Source organism: Platalea leucorodia (genome assembly GCF_965183815.1).
Source record: "Platalea leucorodia genome assembly, chromosome: 22".
Lineage (NCBI taxonomy): Eukaryota > Metazoa > Chordata > Aves > Pelecaniformes > Threskiornithidae > Platalea > Platalea leucorodia.
The window spans coordinates 6,433,473-6,457,450 of NC_138844.1; the positions used below are offsets into that span (position 1 = coordinate 6,433,473).

At 51.1% G+C, this 23,978-nt stretch overlaps 1 protein-coding gene across 1 annotated transcript; it reads right to left on the bottom strand.

The window, feature by feature from the left end:
* Positions 1–5,433: 5,433 nt before the first annotated feature.
* On the bottom strand, positions 5,434–20,196 carry LOC309600138 (uncharacterized protein; the record flags this gene model as incomplete). The annotated part of the gene is made up of 16 exons (XM_082332203.1): positions 5,434–5,531; positions 6,055–6,104; positions 6,462–6,682; positions 6,807–6,932; positions 7,028–7,189; positions 7,458–7,614; positions 7,922–8,004; positions 9,758–10,291; positions 15,417–15,502; positions 15,847–15,884; positions 16,374–16,594; positions 16,719–16,844; positions 16,940–17,101; positions 17,626–17,782; positions 18,289–18,371; positions 19,675–20,196. The coding sequence occupies 16 exons, from the start codon at positions 20,194–20,196 to the stop codon at positions 5,434–5,436; spliced, it is 2,826 nt and encodes a 941-aa protein (XP_082188329.1).
* Positions 20,197–23,978: the final 3,782 nt, after the last annotated feature.

Genomic DNA, 23,978 nt, shown 5'->3' on the forward strand with positions numbered 1-23,978 from the left:
CACTGGACCTCGAAATGCTCTTCTCTCGGAGTGCACAGAAAAATATTGCACTTGAACGTACCAGCGATTATTTGTTACTTCTCTTTCTCCTGCATGCATCAAAACATCTCCTTTCAGACCAGAGATTCCCTGCTATTTGTTTTGCTGCTTTCGAGGGCAGACAAAATATTCAAATATTGATCCAAAATAAAAAGAGAAGAGGATATTTCCTGAGTGCCAAATGTTGCAGTTAACTCTCAATATCCACTGCCAAGAGAGGGCAGCTACATAAGATGTTTCATAAGATTTCTGAAACAGTAACGTGGAGAATTTCAGAAGCAGCCCGATCCTGTATAGTTCTGACCCAGTTCCAGCCAGCACCACGGAAATTCTCCAAATATAATCTAGGGGAAATGTGTTAAATTTAGAACAGACACTTGAAAAGATCGTTTTAACAAAGATATTAAACCTATTTTTTAGTCTTGGAATGCTGAATTGAGGAAGAAGGGAAATAATTAAAATGTTTTGTCATCTGAATCTTTCATTTTATTAATAATATTAATACAGCCATGCTAATATTGGCTGACTTTCAGCCGTGTGCTGTTCAGCATTGGTTTTGGCATCCAGGTCACCTGGACACATCACATAAAGGATGCGTCAGGTGCAGCCTCTTTCAGAAATATTGCTGATGCCATTTGGGTAAGTTCATTAGTCTTGATTTTATCTTGACACTGCAAATCCAGAGCACCTTAAATGTGGTGTGGGTTCTGTGTATGTCCACCCTTTGTTGCATCCCTAATTAGCAAGCGAAGCCTGTGCCACGGTGCCATGGCGTGCCTCACGGGTGGCGAGATCCCGAGCGGAGGCTGCGGCGTGGTCAGGATCAGGCTCCTCTGCCACGGAGCCCAGCAGCAGCCCTGAGCCGCTCTCGCTGCTGGAGCGGGAGCGAATCGGGAGCAGGACTGGTCAGAATCTGGCTTTTCTCCATAGGAGAATTGTAAAACTAATGCTGAGCTAACATTTGATTTCATTTAATTGAGAAATAGATAGTCCTTCATTTTTCAATGAGAAAAATGAAAATGTTAGTGAGTGGGGATTTTTTTCAATTATTGAAAACTAAGCAGAGATGTCCACATTTCTTCCCTACTTTTTGAACTTCAGACCTTACCATAGGTCTCTGCAGCCAAATGTGATTAGAATTTCTACAGTTTTTGTAAAGGAGAATAATAATTTCACTCTTGATTGTAATGGATTGTTGTGTTCTTCATAGTAGCTTTTTTCTGTTCCAAAGTTTTAAGTTTTTATTAAAACCAGCTCTTGCTTTTACACTGGAGCGTACCTCAAGACCTGCCAGCAGTTACAGTCCTCATTTTATTAAAAGATATTTTAATTTTTTTATGAGGAGATCTGTTAATGACAGTATCTACATGCATAATGGAAGGCTCTCTCCAGAATTAACTTTTATAGACTTCCAGCCTGGAGTCTACAGACGGAAATTTGCTCACCACAGTCTTGCAGCCAGCCACGGGCAATGCCTCTGCGGAGCCGTCCTCAGTTGACCTGGGAGCCCCTCGCAGGCAGCGTTGTGCCCCAAGGGAGTAAGAGGAGGAGAGAAATGATGGCTTACCAGGATCCCCCAGCAGCCATTTCAGGAACAGCAGTGCAGGCCTGACAAGGAAAAATTACTAATTCAAGTAACAAATGAGCAGAAAAGCCTCCCCTAGGCAAAGGTGCTGCTCCCATTTAATCAGCTTTGTAAAAAACAGAACGAAAGGAATTATACTTCAGCTTTACATTTGCGTCTTGTGCTCTGCTTTATAGGGGAGAGCAGGATGGTGGTAGAGGACGGGCACTGTGGTGTTATTCCCCAGGGTTGTTCTACCGCACAAAATGATCGGTTTCAAAAGAGCGATGAAAATGAGAAAGAAAGATTAGATTTCCCCAGAGGGAAGTCCTTTGGTAGTCTCAGAATATTTTAAGGCTTAAGACTGTTTCTTAAGCTAATGCATATGAAGTACAGAAAGTGTAATGTGCCCCCAAGAAGGAGATCCAGCATTTCACGTTATTACAAATATTCCCTGAGTCACTAGCTGTTTTCACATCCAAGAGAGCTTCCCTGGAGGCTTGGTGACTCAGACACGACACTGAACCCTGAGTCCCTGCCGGAGTCCAGGCTGCCGTCCATCACCCGGCGTGACTGCCAGCCCGAGCTCCGGTTTGGGCTTGAAGCAACCACCAGGGAGTGCCAGGGTAGAGAAGCTGAGAGCCGGGCACCGTCTGGCACCCGAAGGGCTGGGGCTTGGGCTTGTGTGTGTCCCTCGCCTGTGCAGGGCTGGCCTCTGGCTTGGAGAGCCTTATCAGGAGGCCCTGGTACAGCAGTGAGAACTCCAAGCAGCCCTGGCTCCCATCTGCTCATCGTCGGCTAAATTTCAGTGTTTCCCCTATGGAAAATTCTCGTGTTTGCTATTTGCAAAGTATTTGCTTATCTAGCTATTGATGTAATTGTCATTCCACTTGTTTTCTGCATGGTATTGGCTGTACCGAGACCGATCTGCATCTCGCTGATGACACCAGGCGCGCCAGGGTTCTGATCCCAGCTTCGCAGATCGCTCTAGGCAAATCGTTCAGCTTCTCCGAGTCTCAATTTCATGCTTTGTAGGACGGAAACAATAATAACAGTAATCCTCCTTCTCAAGGGCACTGTAAAAACAACTGCCTGATGCAAACATGGAGCTTTAAAGACCAGAAACATTATAGTTATTTTAAGTATTATTCATTGTAAGTATTCTTGCTATTATATATTGACACTGGCACATCCTCCATATTTCCCTCTGTGTCTCAGCTGGTGAAATACCTTTCAAGGACGTTCTTGGTTTTCCTTTTTTGGTTTGTTGTCCGTTGAAGTTTCACCATTATCACTGAGGACTTGCTTCTGTAACTCCTTGCTGAATCCTAACGAGGCTTTTCTGGTTGTGCTTGCGTCTTGCAGAAAATTTGAAAAATGCGCTCCAAAAAGTGTTTGTCCGTCTCTTGGGTGTGATGATTTGTCCATGTTTCACAGATACAAACTGTGTGTAGTGAAGAGCAATAATAGAAAATAAATTGCCAATAGTTATGTGGCAGTTTCCTTCTTCAGAGCACTGTAAGGTAACACAGTGATTACTTGTGCTGAGCTTGGACTTCTCTCTTGTTTGTGGTAATAGAGTTATGTGGAGCCGTATGCGGAATTTAAGCCTTTTTCATTGATGCAAATATATGTTGGTGAATAAGGAAAACTAGTAGGATCCTCCCAGTGGAAGTGAATCAACTGATTGCAAACCTGGGCTTTCCATCAGCTCTCCCAGCTCTTCTCAGGTCTTCATTTCAGGCCGTTCCTGCTGCCGGATGCAAATGGACGTCTTGGCACTGGGTGACAGATATCAAAGGTAACGAAACAGGCTGCCTGATAAATCTCTCCCTGGTGTCCTTTTGGCTGCAGAAGTGGCCGTGCCTTACTGTGCTGCCAGCAGAGCCAGCTACTCCTGGACTGGCATCTTCTTTTAGTGTCCTACTTCCATTTAATCCATAATGTTTGTGGTTTTCAGAAAGCCTTTCTGTGTTCATATACTCGGGGCATTCTGCAGAAGGCTCTAGAGTTGAAAAGCTGCCGTTTACAAGTGAAATAAAACAACTCTCTTCGGATGGCAAAAAACCCAGCACATTTGCAGTTTAATCAGAATTTGCAGCCTGCACCCTCGCCCATTGCCAAGAAGTCTAAGACAGCTTGATGCTAAAGTACCTTATTGCTTGATCTAGTTTTTATTTTTCAGATGGCTCTAGCTCAGTTGGGAAGACTTCCTATTTCTGCAAGGAAGGTCTGTTATTCCAGCAAAGAGAAAAGCACGATACAGTCAATGAACTCTGCACTCTGGTCTGCGTTTCATTTCCTACCCTTTTCTGTAATTGTTCAACAATAATACAGACTGATAACATCTCTTCACACTCCCTTTTCTGGAAAGACCTGGCAGGTTCCCCACTTCTTCGATCACCTTCCTCCTCCTTTGCTTGTCTTGTCATGCCCAGCATGAAATCATCAACTCTTTTCAAGATTCTGTTCGGGCCGGGGAGCGTGCCTTTGTAATTGTCGGGTAAGGGCTGTAATGCCTTTGTGCATTTGGCTGAGGGAGAATGAATCATCAATAGTAATCCAAGACACAAGCGTGCAAGCAAGAGACAAGCTTTGCAGACAAGATTTACTGCAAAATATTACCTTTTCCTTTGGCCTAAGGCCCAAATCTGTATTCTTGAGGTGGGTGACGAACATGAGGCCATGGTCCAAGACTGGACAGAGCTCCCAAGTACGGCTGGCTAGAAAGCATGACGTTGGATCTAAGTGGTTCCATCAGGCTTTGGGGTCTAAAATGATTCCCTCTTCTGTCTAGCCCACCAGACACCTTCGGTGGATGTGCGGCCAGCACAGCATCCTTTGGTTCCTCTGTCACTCCCCAAGAAGTGAGTGGGAGAGGCAGATCTGTACCTGGCCGCCAGTGCACGAGCTGCGTCACCGAATCCTGAATGGCAGCTTGTACGTTGTTGACATATGATAACTAGCTCGTGTGTTTCAAGAAGGATTTCAGCAGTGACCTACTAGATGCCATAGTGATAAAACGTTATTGCTACTCATCCTTCTGCAGATGAAGCAATGGTTACTTTAGAACCTGTTAAATGCAGCCCTTAGGCGGCGTGAAAATACCTGTGTAAAGTTTTCATACAATGGGCCTAATGGTGTGATTTAAAGACAGCAAATAAGACAGAAGGCATGTATGTATAAGATTTGCCAGCCAGTCTGATGTTGTGCTCGTGTCTCGGGGTGGGCCACGTGGCAGTAGTAGTCTTGCTGAAGTTCAGCTTGCAGGAGAAGGTGATTCTTTGTGATACCACGAGTTAGAGAACCGAGCTTTATTTTGTTGGCTTTAAGTAGCAGCTGTGTGGCACATTGGCCTCAAGCATCATCCTTCCATCATTGCCTTTATTTTGTTTCAAACTTATCTGGTTTATGTCTCAGTCAGTCCCATGTATTTACGAGCAATGAGTTCAGTAGAAAAAGCTGTCTCAAATTATTTTTGCTGCAAGTGGAACCCATATCCCTCCATTCCCCTCCTCTCGCTGGCTTCTTCTTGTGGTTTCTTAGGACTTTCCCTGGCACGAACACACAACCCTGAGGCTTTGAGAGATCATGTATCAGTGACAGACAAGTCGGCAGTTGCATGAACGAGCTAAAAAGCTTTATTAAATGTGTACAAAGTGCACGATGGCACCCGCGTGAAATTAGGGTAGAACAGGCAGGAGAGCAGATGAATGAAGCTGACTGCTTTCTGTGACACAACCCCATCACATACGGCCTCGGACAAGGCTTGGTTCAGCTCGCCGCTCTCTGGAGCCTGGGGTCGAGGGTCCACGGAGCTGCTTGCCCTCCTAGCGAGTGGTGAGCGCAACCTGCTCCCGGGAGGAGACCACCTTCCCGTCCTGCACCTCCTCAACGATTGTGCGGACCTGACGGGAAGATGTCATGACTGCAAAAGGAAAGCGGAGGACAATTATTCAGGGGGCAGGAAGGAGGGAAATTTCTTAATGCGTTATCAGATGTTGCACGTTCTTAAGGAAGACGTGGGAAATTCCACGAGGTACGGGAAAATGCTGTTTTACACAACCCTACGCTGGCTAGGAAGAGGGAAGAGCCAGGCTGATGGGAAAGCTCGAGAAGGCAAAAGGCACGCTCCCTAAACGTATGGTGTCGCTTGACTTGCCATGTCTGTGTAAAGCCAGAACACTGCCTGCTCAAACACAAGGCCCATTTAGGGCAAATCATGCCTCTGGTAAAGCAGTGCAAGGCATTTCCCTCCCTGACAGCTTTTTCCTGTGGTCAGCAGGTGTAAGATGCGCACAAGCTCCCTTGACTGCTGTCACTCTGATTCAGCCAGCGAGGCGGCACAGCGCGCCCGAGGAGGGATTTTCACTCCATCAGTTCGGAAGCTGCTCTAAAAGCAGGTCTCAAAGCGGTTCGTTATAAACGTACGCAGCAAGATAGGTTCTTACCATCTCTGCCCGAGTGTGAGGACATAGCGGAGGAGTACTGGGAAGAGATGCTGCAAGAGAAGGAGAAAAACAAAGAGAAGTTAGGGATAAAATCCTTTTTTGTTGTTACACAGGCTCTGTATTCAGGCAGGAGGAAAACAGAAAAGTCTCCTAGCAGTTGCTAAAGCCACTGCTCCGCTCGGTGTCTCCTGGAGGGCAGAGGGGCCCCTTCCAGCAGGGAAAGGTGCCCGTTACAGCATCTCACTGCAGACAGAACCAGGGACGGAGCCACTGGGCGTCCGTGGCTGGTATGAACATAAAGATGAACCCTGAAAGCTGCAATCGGACTGAGTCCCCAGCCAGTGTATTTTGTGTCTATGACCTGTCCCCTCCCGATGGGCCCTCCCAAGAGAAGCCCCTCTACGTACTGGGCGTCCTCGCCCTCCAGGAGCCGGCGGTACGTGGCGATCTCCTGCTCCAGGCGGCATTTGACGTCCAGGAGGACCCTGTACTCGTGGTTCTGGCGCTCCATGTCACACCGCAGCTCGGCCAGCTGCTCCTCCACGCTGGTGATCAGCCCCTGCAGCTGGGCCAGCTGGGTGCCGTAGCGGGCTTCTGTGTCGGCCAAGGTGCCCTCCAGCGCCGCTTTCTGCGTGCAGGGGAGAGGGGCACGTTCAGGGGGGAGGGAGGGCAGGAGGGATGGGAGCACCCGTGCGTCCCCTGGCCCACGCTCCTGCGTGCCCCCCACCCCGCAGGGAGCCAGCCCCTCGTACCGTGCTGAGCTGGGACTGCAGGTCAATCTCCAGGCTCTGGATGGTGCGTCGCAGCTCTGTGATCTCCGTCTTGCCGCTCTGAAGCTGCTCCGTGTTGATGGCCACCTCCCGGTTCAGCTCCTCCGTCTGCAACAAGGCAAAACCATGCTCTTGCAGCACCGGTGAGCGGGCACAGCCTCGGGTCCCACGTTCCCCGCCGCGCTGCCGGCGAGCCAGCTCACCTTGCTGAAGAACCACTGCTCGGCCTCCCTGCGGTTCTTGTCCGCCAGGCTCTCGTACTGCTCCCTCATCTCAGCCAGGATCTTGGTGAGGTCGATTCCAGGAGCAGCATCCATCTCCACGCTGATCTCTCCACCCACCTGGCCGCGCAGGGCATTCATTTCCTGGCAGAAAAGAGACACAAGATGCACGTCATAGTGCAATCGGTATATTCCCATCATGACAAATTTCTTATGTGCACCCAGCACACGGACCCCACAGAGCTTCTCCTGGGGTTTCTGTCGGAAGGGATTGGTTCCCTCTCCTTACCCACTCGAGTGTCTCCTGACAGCCCTAATTGCAGAGACACGCCTGCACATTTGACCTGAGCACTTTCCGCTGTGCACAAGATACTTTTTGTAGGTCCCGGTCTGAGCCTGTCTCCGTGCTCACCTCCTCGTGGTTCTTCTTGAGGTAGGCCAGCTCCTCCTTCAGGTTCTCGATCTGCATCTCCAGGTCAGCTCTGGCCAGGGTCAGCTCATCCAGGACCCTGCGCAGGCCGTTGATGTCGGCCTCCACGCTCAGGCGCAGAGCCTGCTCGGTCTCAAACCTGGGAACACACACATGCAGTTGCACCATGGAGCCCAGCTGATACAGTTTTTTTCATGTTGTTTCCTTCCCCACCTTGGCGTATTTCTGCCAAGCATCTTTTATTAAATGTGCACGCCCAGCTCTCCACAGTGCAGGAATGTCCAGACAATGCTGTGTCCAGGAAGAGATGTACACTTCCCAAACGTCACACTGCTGGTGAGCAGTGACCTGGTGCAGCAACCTCGGTTGCAGGAAGCAAGGAAAGCCTTAAGCAGACTGGCTTTTCCCTCCCTTCTCATGAGAACTCTCGAAGGCGTTGGACTTACTTGGTTCTGAAGTCATCAGCTGCCAGCCTGGCATTGTCAATCTGTAAGACGATGTTGGCATTTTCGACAGTTGCAGCAAGAATCTGGTGGGGGATAAAAGAAAGCGAAAGAGTGAAAAAGGAGTTCCAAAAACTGGCCTGCTGCTGCCTGAGTTCCCGTTCAGGGGAAGGAGCGGAGCAGCACTGAGCCTCCTGCCTGTTGGGCCGGACTGCAAAGAGGGAGACAGGGTGCTCGGGCTGGGTCTCTCTTTGGCACTGATTCGGTCTGGTGAAGACGCTGGCACGCACACATGCCGCAGCCTGCTGCCCCTGCCGGAGTGCCATCTCCAGGCGCTCGCATCACGCTCAGAGCCCTGGCAGCACTCCGGGCTTTGCCTGGCAATGCTGAGCAGCCCAGGAAGGAAAAAAGGGTTGAGGAAGGAGTGCCTCGTGCCTGAATCATTTTGCTTTCATAATTACACCTGAGGTGCAAATATTTGTTCTGGGATTTTGAAAATGATTGGCCATTTAATGAGCAGTAATTTCTGTAGCCACAAGCTAATGAAAAGCTCTCGCTGAGTTCTGACGCTTCAGGGGATATCCAAGCAATAATCCAGGAATATTGATGTGGTAATTTCCCCGCTGCAGTTCAGGAGGGGAGGGAAGGGTCTGCCTCCCTCTGGATCGGGAGCAGAGGGATTCTGTGAGACCCAGCCCTTCATTGCTCAAATCTGGAGACAGCTTCTGCCTCCACATGTTTCTGTGCTCCAGATCAGAGTACACCTGACAAGCTGGAATTTGAAGAGAAGCTTTGTGTACCGAGGCAAGAGCCCTTCACCCCAAGGTGAAGCCCAAGAGAAGGGTTAAAGAACTGAAAAATTTGAGGTATGTGATTTCCCCCGGGGCTGACTGCTGAGGTCAGCAGCTCCCCCATTTCCCTGGCACTGACTCTCACAGACCAGGTGTTGTCATTACCCGCCCACACCAGCTGGCTAAGGTCCCCGTCACCTCCCGCAGGCAGTGGTTAAGGACCAGGCCATCAGCTCGCGATGACTGATGTGGGCTTAGGGAGGCCAGTGATGGTGGGGTACGAAAGGAAGGGCAGATTCTAGTGCTTCTGTTCAAGGACCTTTGCCTAAAATCAGCCAGGGAGCTGCTGAGAATAAAGAAAGAAGGTTGGCCTTGATTTCATCTGCAGCATTTTAGAGCAGGGCACACACCTGACTTCAGCACCTCTGGAGCCAGCTACCACAACCCAGTATGTTCTGACTCCTGGGTTTTCATTTGTGTCTGTGCTTTTGCACCTCCCAAAGAGCAAGCATCCCATAGGGCAGTTTCTTTTTTAACCTCTACCCTGAGCCTTCTATCAGGCTAGAAAAGATCTGAATTGTGGGCTATTTATGAGAACGGCTTAGCATCTCCATTTGCATATCATTCAGTAGTGAAGGGTGCCAAAGAGATAACGTGTCCCTGCCTGCGGAGCGCTCGATCAGGAGCCTGCAAAGGGAGCACATACCTGGGGCAGGAGATGACTGGCGCGGCCCCACGCGCCCTGCAGCACCAAGTGACCCGCACCAGTGGCTGACTGGTTCAGCCTCTGACTCCTGCTTTCCTGCCACGTCTTTCCCTACGCTGAAACAGTCAACGGAAAACCCATCCTCGTGCCTCGTGGAGGACATGATCAAGAAACTGCTCTTCATGAATTACGACTATTATTTCCAAGAATGCTCCTTCTGTTTTCCCACCTCAGACCAATTAGCTGTCATTTGTTAATACTCTTCCCTTCAGCTTTTAGGAACAGGGTCATCTTTTTAAAAGTGACTTTAATGAAGATGTCTTGGTAATCACAGCATCCTACCTTGTTCCTGAGCTCCTCGATAGTCCTGTAGTAGGGGCTGTAGTCGCGGTCTGGACCAGGTGCCTGCTTCTTGTACCATTCCCTGATCTTGACCTCCAGGTCAGTGTTGGCCTCCTCCAGGGCACGCACTTTGTCCAGGTAGTTAGCCAGGCGGTCGTTGAGGTTCTGCATCGTCTCCTTTTCGCCAGCCAGGAGGATGCCATCGCCACCTCCAAAGCCACCTCCAAAGCTGCCTCCGAAGCCAGCCCCATAGCCAGCCCCATAGCCAGCCCCATAGCCAAAGCCGCCGCCGAGGCCCCCTCCTACGCTGCTGCAGTAGCTGCCCCCGTAGCCGCTTCCGAGCCCCGAGACGATGCGGGAAGAGACGGAGTAGCTGCTAGAGCCTCCGTGGACGCTGGGGGCCCTGTACCCTCCTCCCCCAACGCGCACGGAGGAAAGCCTGCTGGAGCCCCCCCCCGGGCCACCAAAGCCCTTGAGGGAGGTGGAGGAGGAGTATTGCCTGACGGTGGTGGTCATGGCGAAGGCTGGTGGAGGCTGGAGGGCTGGAGAGAGACACCCGGCTCGGCAGCGCAGACAGCGAGTGCTCGCTTCCCCTGGCCTGGAGCCCTTTATAGCCGGGGCAGGAGGCGTTGCCGGCGCTTTTTTTTCTGTTGCATTCCCGATGATTTTCATCACTCCTAAAATCTGAGCCAACTTCCAGAATCGTCATTTTGCACCTTTGTTCTGTTTATGCTTTTTGTCATATTTCTCTAGAAACTTTTTATCTCACAAAGGGCCTCTTTATGCTTCTTCCGTTTCCAAGTAAATAGTCAGGTGTGATTCAAAGTAGGAGGCTCCTTGCTCAGGGCTACATTTTAATACTGCTTTCTACTGTTAGCTCTGAAACGGAGCTACTCAGACAGCATTTTGCTCGAGTAAGTCACCCTCTCTTTTGCTGCATCTTTTTGTCCCAGCTACTCCGGTCTCCTGTCTCTGCTTACATCGTACACACAGCACACCCGCAGCGACAGCCACCGCGTCGTGGAGCCCTGAATGCACATCGGCAGTCTGGGGGTACAATGGTGCTAGAAGGAACTTGGCTACCAATCCTGGAAATACAAGTCCTCTCGTTTATCCACAGAGGGAGGGATGTTCTGTAATGAAAAAGCAATTAAAAGGCAGTTCATGCTTCAGGGCTCATTCAATTCTTCACTTCGCTTCAGAGACCCCCCAAGAGTGGAGGAATATGAAAAGGCAATAAGCAGTGGATGTTTTGTGGTGTTCTTTGTGAATGAGAGCCTAGCAAACCATTCAGAAAGGGCAGGGTCTGGCTACTAGCTGGCATAACTTAAAAATGATGAGATGCTCCAGGAAAAAGTGTGGAATAGCATAAAGTAGCTGAAGGATGTAAGGAAAAAAGCTCCTGGTCTCTCAGCGCTGTGACCAAGAGCACAAAGTTGACAGTAACATAGGTTAGCAGCTAATGCTAACGATGTTTCTGTGATTAACCTCTCCATCAGTTGCGACCAGGGAGGGTAACTTCAGCGTGAGTTTGGAGTTTACAGCTCCCACGTAAACAGAGCTTCAGGAGAGATATCGGTTGCCTCTAAAGAGCAAAAGGGCTCAAAAAGTGAGTGCACCAGGCATGGTCAAGCTCCGCCGTCTGTTTTCCGTGCTGGCCTGCATCGCGGGCAGAAACCACAGATGTGAGTGTCACTAGCTAATAACGCAGGGTGTGGAGGAGAAGGTATTTCTCATGTGTGTGCATGGTGAGTCGTTTGACTGTCTTCGCAGACAGGCCCCAACAACCCCCTCCCAACAGCCAAGCGCTTCCTTAGATCATTTGCCAAAGGAGGGGGGAAAGAGGATGCAAATAAGCAACAAAGGTACATTTCTGAGTAGCTCTAAAGGGCATGACTCCCTCCCCTCTATCTGAAGAAAGCTGGAAACGACACAGGAGTGGGATGTGTCCTTGGAATAGCAGGAGCTGGCTGCTATGGAGAAGCACAGCTAGCGATGTTCCCATTTGCCACTGGTGAATGGAGACAAGTCCGTACGACTTGGAGAACGGGAGAACTGGAATCTCCACCCTGTTTGCTCTGGCCGGAGGACAGGTTCAGTCTCTTGGCGGCAGCATCTTCTTGTCGCGTGAGCGCCAGGAGACGGGGTGCGGAGCCAGCGGACGCCCACTTTCTGCTCACCTTCCCCAGGTGCGGATGGCAGAGGCGCAGCAGCGTGGGGGCGGCTGGGACGTGCAGCTCCGGGGAATGTGCTCTCTCGTCTCCCTTTCCTCGCCTTCACCCGGCTGATACAAAAGGGCAGAACTCGCAGGTTGCCCCCATGCAAGTCCAAACCCTCAGCCTTGACCCGAGCCAAGCCTGTCAGACCGCGCAGCCAGCAGCAATGATCGGCTGTGGGATGAATGACTGTCACAGCGGTACAGCGTTAACAGCATATTCTTTCTTTACATGAATTTGCCTTTTCTTTCATCTTTTATTTCCTATTTAACCGCTGTGTCATAAAAATACACATTGCCCAAAATATCTGTGATATTTTGATAATACCACAAGGCAGCAATTAAAACCATGAGGTGTTAATTAAGACTTAAAACAACATATTGAAAATTCTAAGACATTATTTACATGACCTCCCATTGAACACAACCGCAAATGACTGCATATTATTTGTATCGCACTCTCTTTTAAATAAAAGGCTGACTATTAAATCAGATTCTGCCTCTGTTTCATGAGCACATGCACACTATGAGCCTATTTTTTATACATTTCAAAATCAGAATGCCAGTTCTGTGGCATAACGGTAATTTTATGGTAGCACGTTGGTGTTTAAACGTGCAATTCTGTCTTACTTCAGGAGGAAAACGGAGATCAAGTTGTGGCTCCAAACATACATATCAGCAGACCTGGTAGATGAAAATACCTGTACAAAAACACTTCTCTGTTTATTTTAGTGCACTTATAAAGTTTCAAATTAGTATCAAATTATCATAGGAAGGTTCCCTAAAATGAGCTGCAAAGCCACACCTCAATGTCTCTTTCTAAAGCGGTCTTTTATGTCAGATTAGCTCAGTGTAGCCTGAGAAGTCAAACCGTCTTTCTGGAATAAAATACCACTTTCTGAAACCTGCCTCAAGCTGCCGCTGCCTGTCTGCATAAGCCACCACCTGCAGCTCCCTCCTCAGCGGGTCTCCTAAGGTCGGGACTAATTATTAATGCTTAAGGCAGGAGAGAACCAACATCTGTTTTCCACACCTCCCTCACAATTTGCAGTAGCAGGAGTAATTAAAACAGGGGGTTTTGTTAGCAAAGATTATTTGTTGTTTCTATAGCAACATGGGTGTGCCCAGACTTTTCCAGGAGAAAAATATAAAGCACGGATGAATTCCTGCGAGGCACCTTCAGCATCCCCACGCCGGGTGCCGCAAGGGTGGCAGCCGGAGGGGCACAACCACCGCCGGTTGCTCAGAGGAGCTGCGAGAGGTGTTGATGGTCCCTGCACCATCCATGGGGGGAGCGGGGGGCCCCTAAGGGGTGACCTGGGAAGCCCCAAGTGTTAACTGCAGGCTGTGTCCGTCCCTACCCTTCTTAGGCACCTGAGCTCGGGCTGCACAACGCCTGCCCTCATCCAGCCCCGGGGCACGGAGCACCCCGCGGGGGCACCCCATCCAGCCCCGGGGCACAGAGCACCCCACGGGGGCACCCCATCCAGCCCCGGGGCACGGAGCACCCCGCGGGGGCACCCCATCCAGCCCCGGGGCACGGAGCACCCCGCGGGGGCACCCCTCGGGCTCGTTCGGGGGTGCGGGAGCAGAGCGAGCGCAGTCTGTAGCACCGCAGAGATGCTGTGGCTGGAAGAGCCTCGGGTCAGGAATCGTGCCCTGTTATTTGCTTGTGGCCCGTCCGCGATGCACCACGAGGGCGTGCAGTGGCAGAGCAGTGGGAGCCGTTCTCCTGACCGCAGCGCTCCTTTACTGGGTTGTGTTTATGTGTCCTTTGGTGGAATCTGAGCGGAAAGGAGCTCACTGTTCACCAGTGGTGAGCTTCAAAACCAAAGCCATGCCTACCGCAAGTCGGTGGATGCCGGGAGTACTTGAAGCCGGCTCGCGCAGGGCGGCAGCGCTCAGGGCGGCTGCGCAGGGTGCACGGGGCAGCTGATGCCCTGCGCGTGTCGCGGAGGATCTGCTCTGCAGGGACGGGGGGATACAGCCCCAGCCGACACCGGGCACAGCTGCGCGGCCGCAGCATGGGGTGCCTCGAGACGGCGATCCCTGCCCCGGCTGCCTCGGCTTGTGGTGCAGATGATGCACTGGGGGGATCCTTTCAACCGTTTGAAAAAAACCTGAATTCTCACTTATCTCCCCATAAAATCCAGGCAGATTTTCTGGAAAGGGGTCTTAGAACTGTGTGGCCAGCTTACACACATTCAGTAGTGTTTCTCTGAATCATCCCATTGATTTAGAAGTTGGATTTATGAAGTAATAAATGTGGCAGAATCCAGCCAAGAATGTGTCTGAACTGGCTTTCCAGGAACGGCTGGGCCAGCTGACGGCAACGCGAACTGCCGCGTCAGGAGCAGCCGCTGACAGCCAGGGAGTGCCAGAAAGATCTCCCGGGAGAGGGTTAATCTTTTTGCTTGTATAGACCCTGCCCACCACGTACCATCACTTGTTTTCCTCATCCTTGAGCGGTGCCTTTGGAAGCAAGAATCAAACTAAGCTGAGTTTGCATTCCCGGAGGGGCGTCAGCCAGTGTATCCCTGCCACATCTGCGGCTTAATTTCATTTTACCACAAAGCTTGTTAGCTGGACTGCGCGGCAGCGGCTGGGGCAGAGCTGGGAAGGGAGCCGTTTGCAGGGTCCTGGCTGCATGACCTGATTTTTGTTCACTTTCTTGCTTGGACTCGCTGAGTTAAAAGCTTCAGCTCTACTGTTGCTTTATGTTGCAGCCGGGGAAGCTGCACTGTGCCCCGACCTGAAAGTCACAGTGCCAAATCTGCGATGAAGTACAAAGACCCTCACAAGCTTCACCTCCCATGGCCATGTCATCAGTTCCTTCCTAGACCTCCACCCACATCAGCTGTCTTCACCGAAGCAGCCAGGTCTCGGGTATTACAGAAGCGTAGGTGTACTGGCCCCACCGTCTGGGTACCAAAGATGGAGAATATTACTCCTTCCAGAGAGGAGCTTTGTCCTACAGCGCCGGGAGTGGGACAGCCTGGCTCTTCAGAGCAACAAGACAAGACGCTGGTTTGCATGAGTGCAAATAAAAGCTTTATTTGATTTCTGAGCGTGGCACAGCGCTTAGAGAAAGGGTGAGGGAAGCAGGGGTGTGATCATGGAATGCGTTGGGATGGAAGGGACCTTTCCAGGCCATCCAGTCCATCCCCCTGCAATGGCCAGGGACATCTTCAACCAGATCAGATTGCTCAGAGCCCCATCCAGCCTGGCCTTGAATGTTTCCAAGGACGGGGCATCTCCCACCGCTCTGGGCAACCCCTTCCAGTGTTTCACCACCCTCATCGTGAAAAATTTTTCCTTGTGTTCAGTGATAAAAAGAGAAGCTGCGTTTCGTGATCTGCACAGCCACAGCACATAGGCTGGGATCTTCTTTCGCTTTGCTATGCGAGGTTTGCAGCAAAGCAGGCAGCCGTCTCAGTGGGCAGCCTGGGTGATCTGCTCCCGGGAGGAAACCACCTTCCCGTCCTGCACTTCCTCAAAGATTGTGCGGATTTGACGGGTGGTTACGGGTGCTGCAATGGAGAAAGAAGGAACCGTTATTTACAGGGAAGCAAGGAGAAGGCGTCTTAAAGATTTTCATGGGTAGATTTGTTATAACCAACAACTGCCTCAGAAACCCAATATAACCTCCACATTCCTACCCCTAAATACTTTATTATATAGTTTCAGTCTGCACAGATAATCTTCTGAAACATGTTTTGGTATATCATAAGAGTGGTTTATGTCAATTCACATTTTGAAAATATAATAAAATAGTAATTTTAGTGAATTAGCAAAAAGAGTCTGTGCTAAGAAGGTGGCTAAGGATATGACAGAGCTATGTGTGATCAGTGCTTCAGCCAAGACATGTTCTTACCTTCTTTCACAGGCTGCGAGATGTAGTGGGAAGACATGCTACAGGAGGAGAAAAGAGAAAGAATGGTCAGAAACAGGAAAAAAGTGAGTAGCCTCTATGACAAAATCATTACTTAAACCCCCGCCTTTTCTTCTTGTACCGGTATGTGATTAAAATGTCTTCTGGAAACTGCCTAGTGTCGAAATTGAAAGGAAGAAAATGCTAGGGATGTATGTGTGCCACAGGGATCCAGACATAAAGGCAGCACGCGTCCCAGCTGCAACGAGCAGCAGCGGTACCTGCTCCTTCCCCAGGGTCACCCAGACACTGGAGGGATGGGAAGTGGATCCCGGGGTGCTGCAGTGCTCTGATAACCACTGGGCTGCTCTGGACTGGTAGGAACGTAAAGGGAGACCCTGTTGCATGCCATGGGTCAGGAAGTGGGCTGACAGGATCCCCCAGGGAATGCAGGTTGTTCATTTTTTATTTCCTTCTCTATGACCCGTCCCCTCCCGATGGGCCCTCCCAAGAGAAGCCCCTCTACGTACTGGGCGTCCTCGCCCTCCAGGAGCCGGCGGTACGTGGCGATCTCCTGCTCCAGGCGGCATTTGACGTCCAGGAGGACCCTGTACTCGTGGTTCTGGCGCTCCATGTCACACCGCAGCTCGGCCAGCTGCTCCTCCACGCTGGTGATCAGCCCCTGCAGCTGGGCCAGCTGGGTGCCGTAGCGGGCTTCTGTGTCGGCCAAGGTGCCCTCCAGCGCCGCTTTCTGCGTGCAGGGGAGAGGGGCACGTTCAGGGGGGATGGAGGGCAGGAGGGATGGGAGCACCCGTGCGTCCCCTGGCCCACGCTCCTGCGTGCCCCCCACCCCGCAGGGAGCCAGCCCCTCGTACCGTGCTGAGCTGGGACTGCAGGTCAATCTCCAGGCTCTGGATGGTGCGTCGCAGCTCTGTGATCTCCGTCTTGCCGCTCTGAAGCTGCTCCGTGTTGATGGCCACCTCCCGGTTCAGCTCCTCCGTCTGCAACAAGGCAAAACCATGCTCTTGCGGCACCGGCGAGCGGGCACAGCCTCGGGTCCCACGTTCCCCGCCGCGCTGCCGGCGAGCCAGCTCACCTTGCTGAAGAACCACTGCTCGGCCTCCCTGCGGTTCTTGTCCGCCAGGCTCTCGTACTGCTCCCTCATCTCAGCCAGGATCTTGGTGAGGTCGATTCCAGGAGCAGCATCCATCTCCACGCTGATCTCTCCACCCACCTGGCCGCGCAGGGCATTCATTTCCTGGCAGAAAAGAGAAACACATCTTCATGCAATCCAACAATCAGCATATAAGGATGTTCCTCCCAAGACAGAGTTCTTTAGGAAAGATAGCATCCTTTGGCAGGTTTTTCTGGGGCTGACCAACAGGGAGCAAACTGGTGCCTTTGCTCCACAATCACAAGTAAAATAACCCAAATTGTCAAGAAATCTCCATTTGAGTTAAATCTGGGTTTCTTCAGGGAATAAATCAGAGCATGTAGCTGGCTTCGTTTCTCAGGAGATAGACCTTCCAGGCCTGAAGCTGCCAGGATTGTTAATGAATCTCTAACAGCTACAGTGGACATGACTGAAATAACAAGCGGTGAATGGTTTTATACAGACTCCGGAGAGGATGCGCTGTTATCCAGAATGCATCATCTCTACTTCCTTGCCAGCACTTCTCTTCCCTCCCAGCAGTTCGAAACTCAGTATAGTCTTAAAGGTTGGACCAGACCTCGTATTTCTGGGCCCAGGCTGGACTTTTTTGAGCCTGTCTCTGTGCTCACCTCCTCGTGGTTCTTCTTGAGGTAGGCCAGCTCCTCCTTCAGGTTCTCGATCTGCATCTCCAGGTCAGCTCTGGCCAGGGTCAGCTCATCCAGGACCCTGCGCAGGCCGTTGATGTCGGCCTCCACGCTCAGGCGCAGAGCCTGCTCGGTCTCAAACCTGGGAACAGAAGAAGAGTCACAAAAGTCACGCAGGATCTTGTCCAGCCAGGGACAGAGCACCTCAGTGCTGCTGCTGTCATCGTGTCAGTACTGCGTGACCCCGATGGTGCACGGACAACGTTCTGATGGTGAATGCTACTGAATGCAGGGGAACAACTGGTAAATGACTGTCCCTCTGAGTCCATAACATCACCTTGCTCCTGGTATCACTGGGCCTTGTTACTGGGTCTGGGCTTTGCTGAGCTGTAGACACACAAATTAAATGCACAGCAGAGGCACAGGAGAGGTCGTACCACAGAGGAACAAGCAATGGGAATAAAATAGTGAAGCGAAACAATCCCTAAATGCCTATAGATTTAGATAACCTACTGCTTTGGAAATGACACCTTCATTTTGAAGGCTTTGTTTCCCAATGGCCCTTTTGGGTTTTGGATGGGATTTTCTCCTCGTTTCATCAAATGTCTCTGCAGACTTTGTTCCATTTTTCCAGGAAATGTGGCTTACTTGGTCCTGAAGTCATCGGCTGTCAGCCTGGCGTTGTCAATCTGCAGGAGGAGATTAGCATTGTCGACTGTGGCCATCAGGACCTGGAGGGGGGAGGATAAAGAAAAAGCACTGAGTGAGTGTCAGGAACTCCTCCTGGCTCACCAAGGGATGGGAGCACAAGCGAGGCTGTCGGGACAGGAATAGTTTTGGGGAAGCTTGGTGTTTCCTTAGCAGAAGTGTGTACTGAATCAGGACAAGTGAGACACAGCTGAGACGGACTGCAGGAAGGGGCTGATAACTCTGTGACCTCCCTTTCCAAAAATCCTTCAGTAAGTATTTCAAAAGGCAGCACGAAGCCACGTCAGATGTGTGAGATCTGATGACAGCGTTTGTTCCCATGCTTCAGGGCAGGTGCCGATTATGCAAGGGTCAGGAAGGAATCACCTGCTTCCCCGTCCACAGCACCGTGTGGCTCTTCTGGCCGGACAGATGGACCAGCAGGGTGCTTGTGCTTGGCAAACCTTGTGCCATTTGTTCAGGGATGGATTTAATTTTTTGACTGCAGAAATGGAGCAAAATGCAGTGAGCAGGTGCCTGCAGCTTCTGATTTTTATATTACAAAACCAGGAGCAAATAATCCACGCTAGAAGAAGATTCAAGTCGGAGTTTGGGAGGACATCAGTTAAGGTGCCAAGGAGAGGGAGGGAAAATGGATTCCCTGCATCATTTGCCAGCACTCCTGCAGCTCCGGCTGTGCGCAGCCTTCCTTCATGTTTACTGGCGGCAATTCACGTGTAAGAAGTAACAGAGAAGAACAACATCAGCTCTTGAGTATTTCCTCCCAAATGGAGTGGTGGGAATCAAATCAGAACCGAGAGGAATCCCCCCAGAGCTGCCTGGGTTGGTGGGTTTGCAGCAAGCCCGGCCCTGGGGCAGTGACTGCCAAAGGGAGGCGAAAAACTCGTTATTGGTCAGTTCCATCTTTTTCTCTTTTATCTAAATCACATCAATACCCAGGAGCTGAAACAAGTTTGCAAATTCTTTGACTGAATGTTTACAAATATCACATGAATGTTTCACAGTGCGTGTACACCTACAACTTTCCCTGCGTACTCATTTTAAACTCTCAAAAAATTTGCAGACTTGTCTCTTATTCTTCATTTGTGCATTAGGTTCTTTTACATCTGTTTCTTCCAGTGAAAACTGCCGTTTGTTCCATCTAGAAGGATGTAATCAAAAGCTGACATTGAGAAATCTCTGAATTTCCAGCCTGGCGCTCTGCATGTGCATCTGAGACACTTTTCACGACAAAGTCGGTGCTTACTCATTACAGAGGTAGCAGCCGGTGTTTCTGCTTCCTCTCTGCTAACAAGATACCCCACTGTGTGAATCACAGCATCCTACCTTGTTCCTGAGCTCCTCGATAGTCCTGTAGTAGGGGCTGTAGTCGCGGTCTGGACCAGGTGCCTGCTTCTTGTACCATTCCCTGATCTTGACCTCCAGGTCAGTGTTGGCCTCCTCCAGGGCACGCACTTTGTCCAGGTAGTTAGCCAGGCGGTCGTTGAGGTTCTGCATCGTCTCCTTTTCGCCAGCCAGGAGGATGCCATCGCCACCTCCAAAGCCACCTCCAAAGCCGCCTCCGAAGCCAGCCCCATAGCCAGCCCCATAGCCAGCCCCATAGCCAGCCCCAAAGCCGCCGCCAAGGCCCCCTCCTACGCTGCTGCAGTAGCTGCCCCCGTAGCCGCTTCCGAGCCCCGAGACGATGCGGGAAGAGACGGAGTAGCTGCTAGAGCCTCCGTGGACGCTGGGGGCCCTGTACCCTCCTCCCCCAACGCGCACGGAGGAAAGCCTGCTGGAGCCCCCCCCCGGGCCACCGAAGCCCTTGAGGGAGGTGGAGGAGGAGTATTGCCTGACGGTGGTGGTCATGGCGAAGGCTGGTGGAGGCTGGAGGGCTGGAGAGAGACACCCGGCTCGGCAGCGCAGACAGCGAGTGCTCGCTTCCCCCTGGCCTGGAGCCCTTTATAGCCGGGGCAGGAGGCGTTGCCGGCACTTGTCGTCACCCCTGACAGCAAGAGCCAAATTCCAGAATCATCATTTTTCTCTCCTCAATTTCATGTCTTTTGTCACATCCCACCAGAAGCACTGCGGCGCACACAGGATCTTCTCCTTCCGCTTCAGTTCCCAGCACTTGGCGTGATTCAGACCGAAGGCTCTTTGCTCACGGCTACGTTTTAGCATTTCACTGTTGCACCTGAGACGCAGAGGTGCTCGCTCCAGCTCCACCCCGCTGCTCCTTCATGAGGTAACACACGTGAATCTTCCCTGATATGCCAAGTCGCCCACAAGTATCTTATATAATAAAAAATCTACAAATCTATTTATTTGCTTTTTTAAAAAGTCTAAAGCCAACGAAAGCTGCTGACTTAGGAGCTCTGTGCATCCCTAATCTTTATATGGGCTAACCCAAAGCCAGATGGAAATCTTCCCGTCAGGACCTCTATCCCCGGACAAGCACAGACCTGGCAGGATTTGTGCACTGATACCATATTTGGCAGAAATCTTGCAGCTCAAAAGAGAAGAAACTCCAGTAATTTCTTCTTACGTACGGTCTAGAGACTGGCAAGTCCCCAGAGCGGGGGTTTTTCAGTCGGTTTGAAAGGCAGGTGCCTGACGTTTCCCAGTGGCACCTGCTTTGCTGCATCACCTTTCACAAACTCCACGGAAGCAGCCTGCGACTTCTGAAAGATTTGTAGAAGCTTAAAACTTCCGTGCCGTGATTTCTTCTATCTCATGCCCGAGGCAGGTTTTAATGCTTAAATAGTCTAAATCAGAGACAAAGAATTTGAAGCTACACTAGACACCCACTATGTGCAATTCCTGATGGGAAGAGTACGATCAACTCTTACCAGTGCTTATGCCTGCATGCAGATAGGCTTTTTCCTACACATTTGCAGCTGCAAGACACGATGTTAACATAACTCAGCAGGACCAGCAGCACCCGTATCAAAAGCACTGATGGGCAAAGTGCAGCACGCACAGCAGCGAGGAGCAGGAACACCGCGACCACCTGCGAAGCAGAGGGTTTAAACGGGACAACGCAGAAGAGATGTACAGGGATGAGGCAATGGAGCTACCCGATAGCCACACCTGCATCCTGCTATTAAGGGATTGAGCACAGCGATTGTAGTAATGCAGCTGGACAGGTATTAGCGTGAAAAAAGCAGCAGAGAACCAAGAAGGGAGACACTGCACTGTTTTATTCTTTGTTGGGAAAAAAATCCCTTTACTGATGTGGCGCCAGCTCTTGCAGTATACAGTGGAAAAATCGCACGCCCAACCTGCTGGCCTGCCTGGCTCCAGCGATGTCATTCTTGGATAAGAGAAGTTATTTTTTCTGTTAGCAGAGGTGCCTGTGAGGTAGTGAAAGAGAGTTATAGGGATTAGGAACCCTTTTATGCTTTCTCTGCTGTGGTGATCTCCTTCCTTCTCGGGGCCCCTCTGGCTGTTTTCACATTCTAATGCACTTAACTGATTTTGGAGTTGCTAAGATGTTCCCAGAGCCTCACCCTTGGTAATTCATGGTGCCTCCTTTCTTTCATCTGTTCCCTGAAGGACACAATAACAACAACGCTTTATCTGCATCGCTGTTAGATCTCAAGGACTTAATAGGGAGTCACGTTCTCTTTCTTTAGCTGATCCAGGAGAGGCGGTGGGATTTTTCTGGGCGGCCACCGAGGAAGCAGCTTAACCAGAAACAGACTCCAGACCCTCTCAGTTGAGGGCTCTAGGCTCTGGGCAGCATTGCCTCAGAGCTGACTGGCTTCAGATTTGGATTTTTGACCCCCCAAGCTGCAAAATCTGGGGATTTGGCATGCACACGTGCCCCGTCCCTCGGAGAGCTGGGGGAAAGGAGGGGACCTGGGAGCACCACACCGCTGGCAAATGGCAGAGCATGCAGATGATCGCGCTCAGCTTGCAGCAAAGTCCTGGGGCAAGCTGGCAGGGTGAAGCTCGGCGCTCCTGCTGGCCCGCTTCCCTCCGTAGTGGGGGGTACGGGATTACCCAACAGCCATCGTGTGGGAGCTGTGCTCAAGTGCCATTCCTTGGCCACTCTTGCTCTGAGTTCTTCCAGATGTGCTCGCTTTGCTCATGTTTGCTCTAGCAAACACCGTCCTGCTCCTGGCAATTCCCATGTTGGCCATGAGCCCCTCAAGCGGGCCAAACACTGTGCTGTGAGTTCTGTCCCCCTGCTCAGGTCACCCCCACATTTTTGGCCAAGTTACGAGTCAGCCTGAAGGTGACAACTGCCCTAAAACGAGGCAAAGCCCTGCCACAGCCCCACAGGCAGGAAATACCTGGATTTCGGGCTTTTCTTTCTGCATTATCATGACCTCAGTCCGTGTTTAAGCTCTTTTATTACCGCTGGCACAGGAGCCTGAGATGAGATCTGGAGATTATCCTGCAATATCAGCTTTTTCTGGTCTTTTCTGATCAATGTTCTCGCCAGTCAGCTGCTGCCCTGACCTCTGGCAGAGCTCCTAAATAGCAATCCCCAAACTGGCCCCACTCTTACAAGAGAAACCCGTAGCACAAAGCTCCCCTTGCGCTGGCTCTGTCGACAGGGCATGATTATACAGGGGAGCATGCACCGTTTCAGCTGGTTTATGTTACCAGAAGAATTCAATCTCCCAGGCTCTCCTGAAACACTCACCCACAATAAATTCCCTTGAGATAAAAAAAAAAAAAAACACATCGTAATGCTCAGGAGATGGTATCGGAGTCTGTTCCAGCAAGAAGCATGCCATAGATGCTATCTCTGCCTCAGGTGTGCTGCAGGGGGAAATGAAGAGCTGAACCCCTCAGGTTCGCATGGGAAGGGAGGTGAAATTATACGTTGGGAGTGGACAAGCAGTGCAGGCAGTAACCCAGCGTGGTGAGGGCTGGTGTGAAGAGGCCAGGGTCAGTGCATTGCATTTGCCTCAAACAATAGCACTTAATTGTGCTTTTAATGCAATGAATAAGAGCTCATTAGGAGTCATTGGGTTTCCCCTGTGGGCCAGCTTCTCCTGGGTGCCTTTCACAGCAATTCACAGCTCAGTAGAAACTAGCTGAAGGATGCAACCCTGGGAAAGAGGCCTCCTGCACATAAGGAAAGGCAAGCACGGCTTTACCCTTGCTGACAGGTTTGCTCTGTAAGTTTGTTTGAACCAAGATGGGTAACAAATATATCAAGGTGTGGAGTGAAATATGCTGTCTTTGTTTCGATCTCAGCTGCTGTTTCTTTATCATCTTCTAGGACATGTCCTGACAGTCCCCCCACATTATCTGGAAAAAAGCAACCCTAGATCTGTTACCATGAAAGGAAACTTTATGGTGTGTGTGCAATGGAAACTCCCTCTGGGCAGGCTCAGGGCATTTAGCCATCAGCCAGCGGGCCAAGCCAAGGCTGGCCCGAGCCGCAGGGTGATGCGTGATGCTCACCCCCTTTGATCCCCTGCTGCCCGCGGTGCTGCCTGCAGGATGGAGGGGGGACGGGCAGCACGGCCTCGTCCCCTTTAGCTGTAGAAGGGGAGGAGGCAGCAACAGAGCCAGGAGGGCGAAGGACTGAGTGGAGGGAAGACAAGGGGAGTGACTCTGTATTGGCCTTCTCTGGTCTCCAGACTGGGTCCTGCCAATGGTGAAGCCAGGCCTCGCTCTGCCTGCGGGAG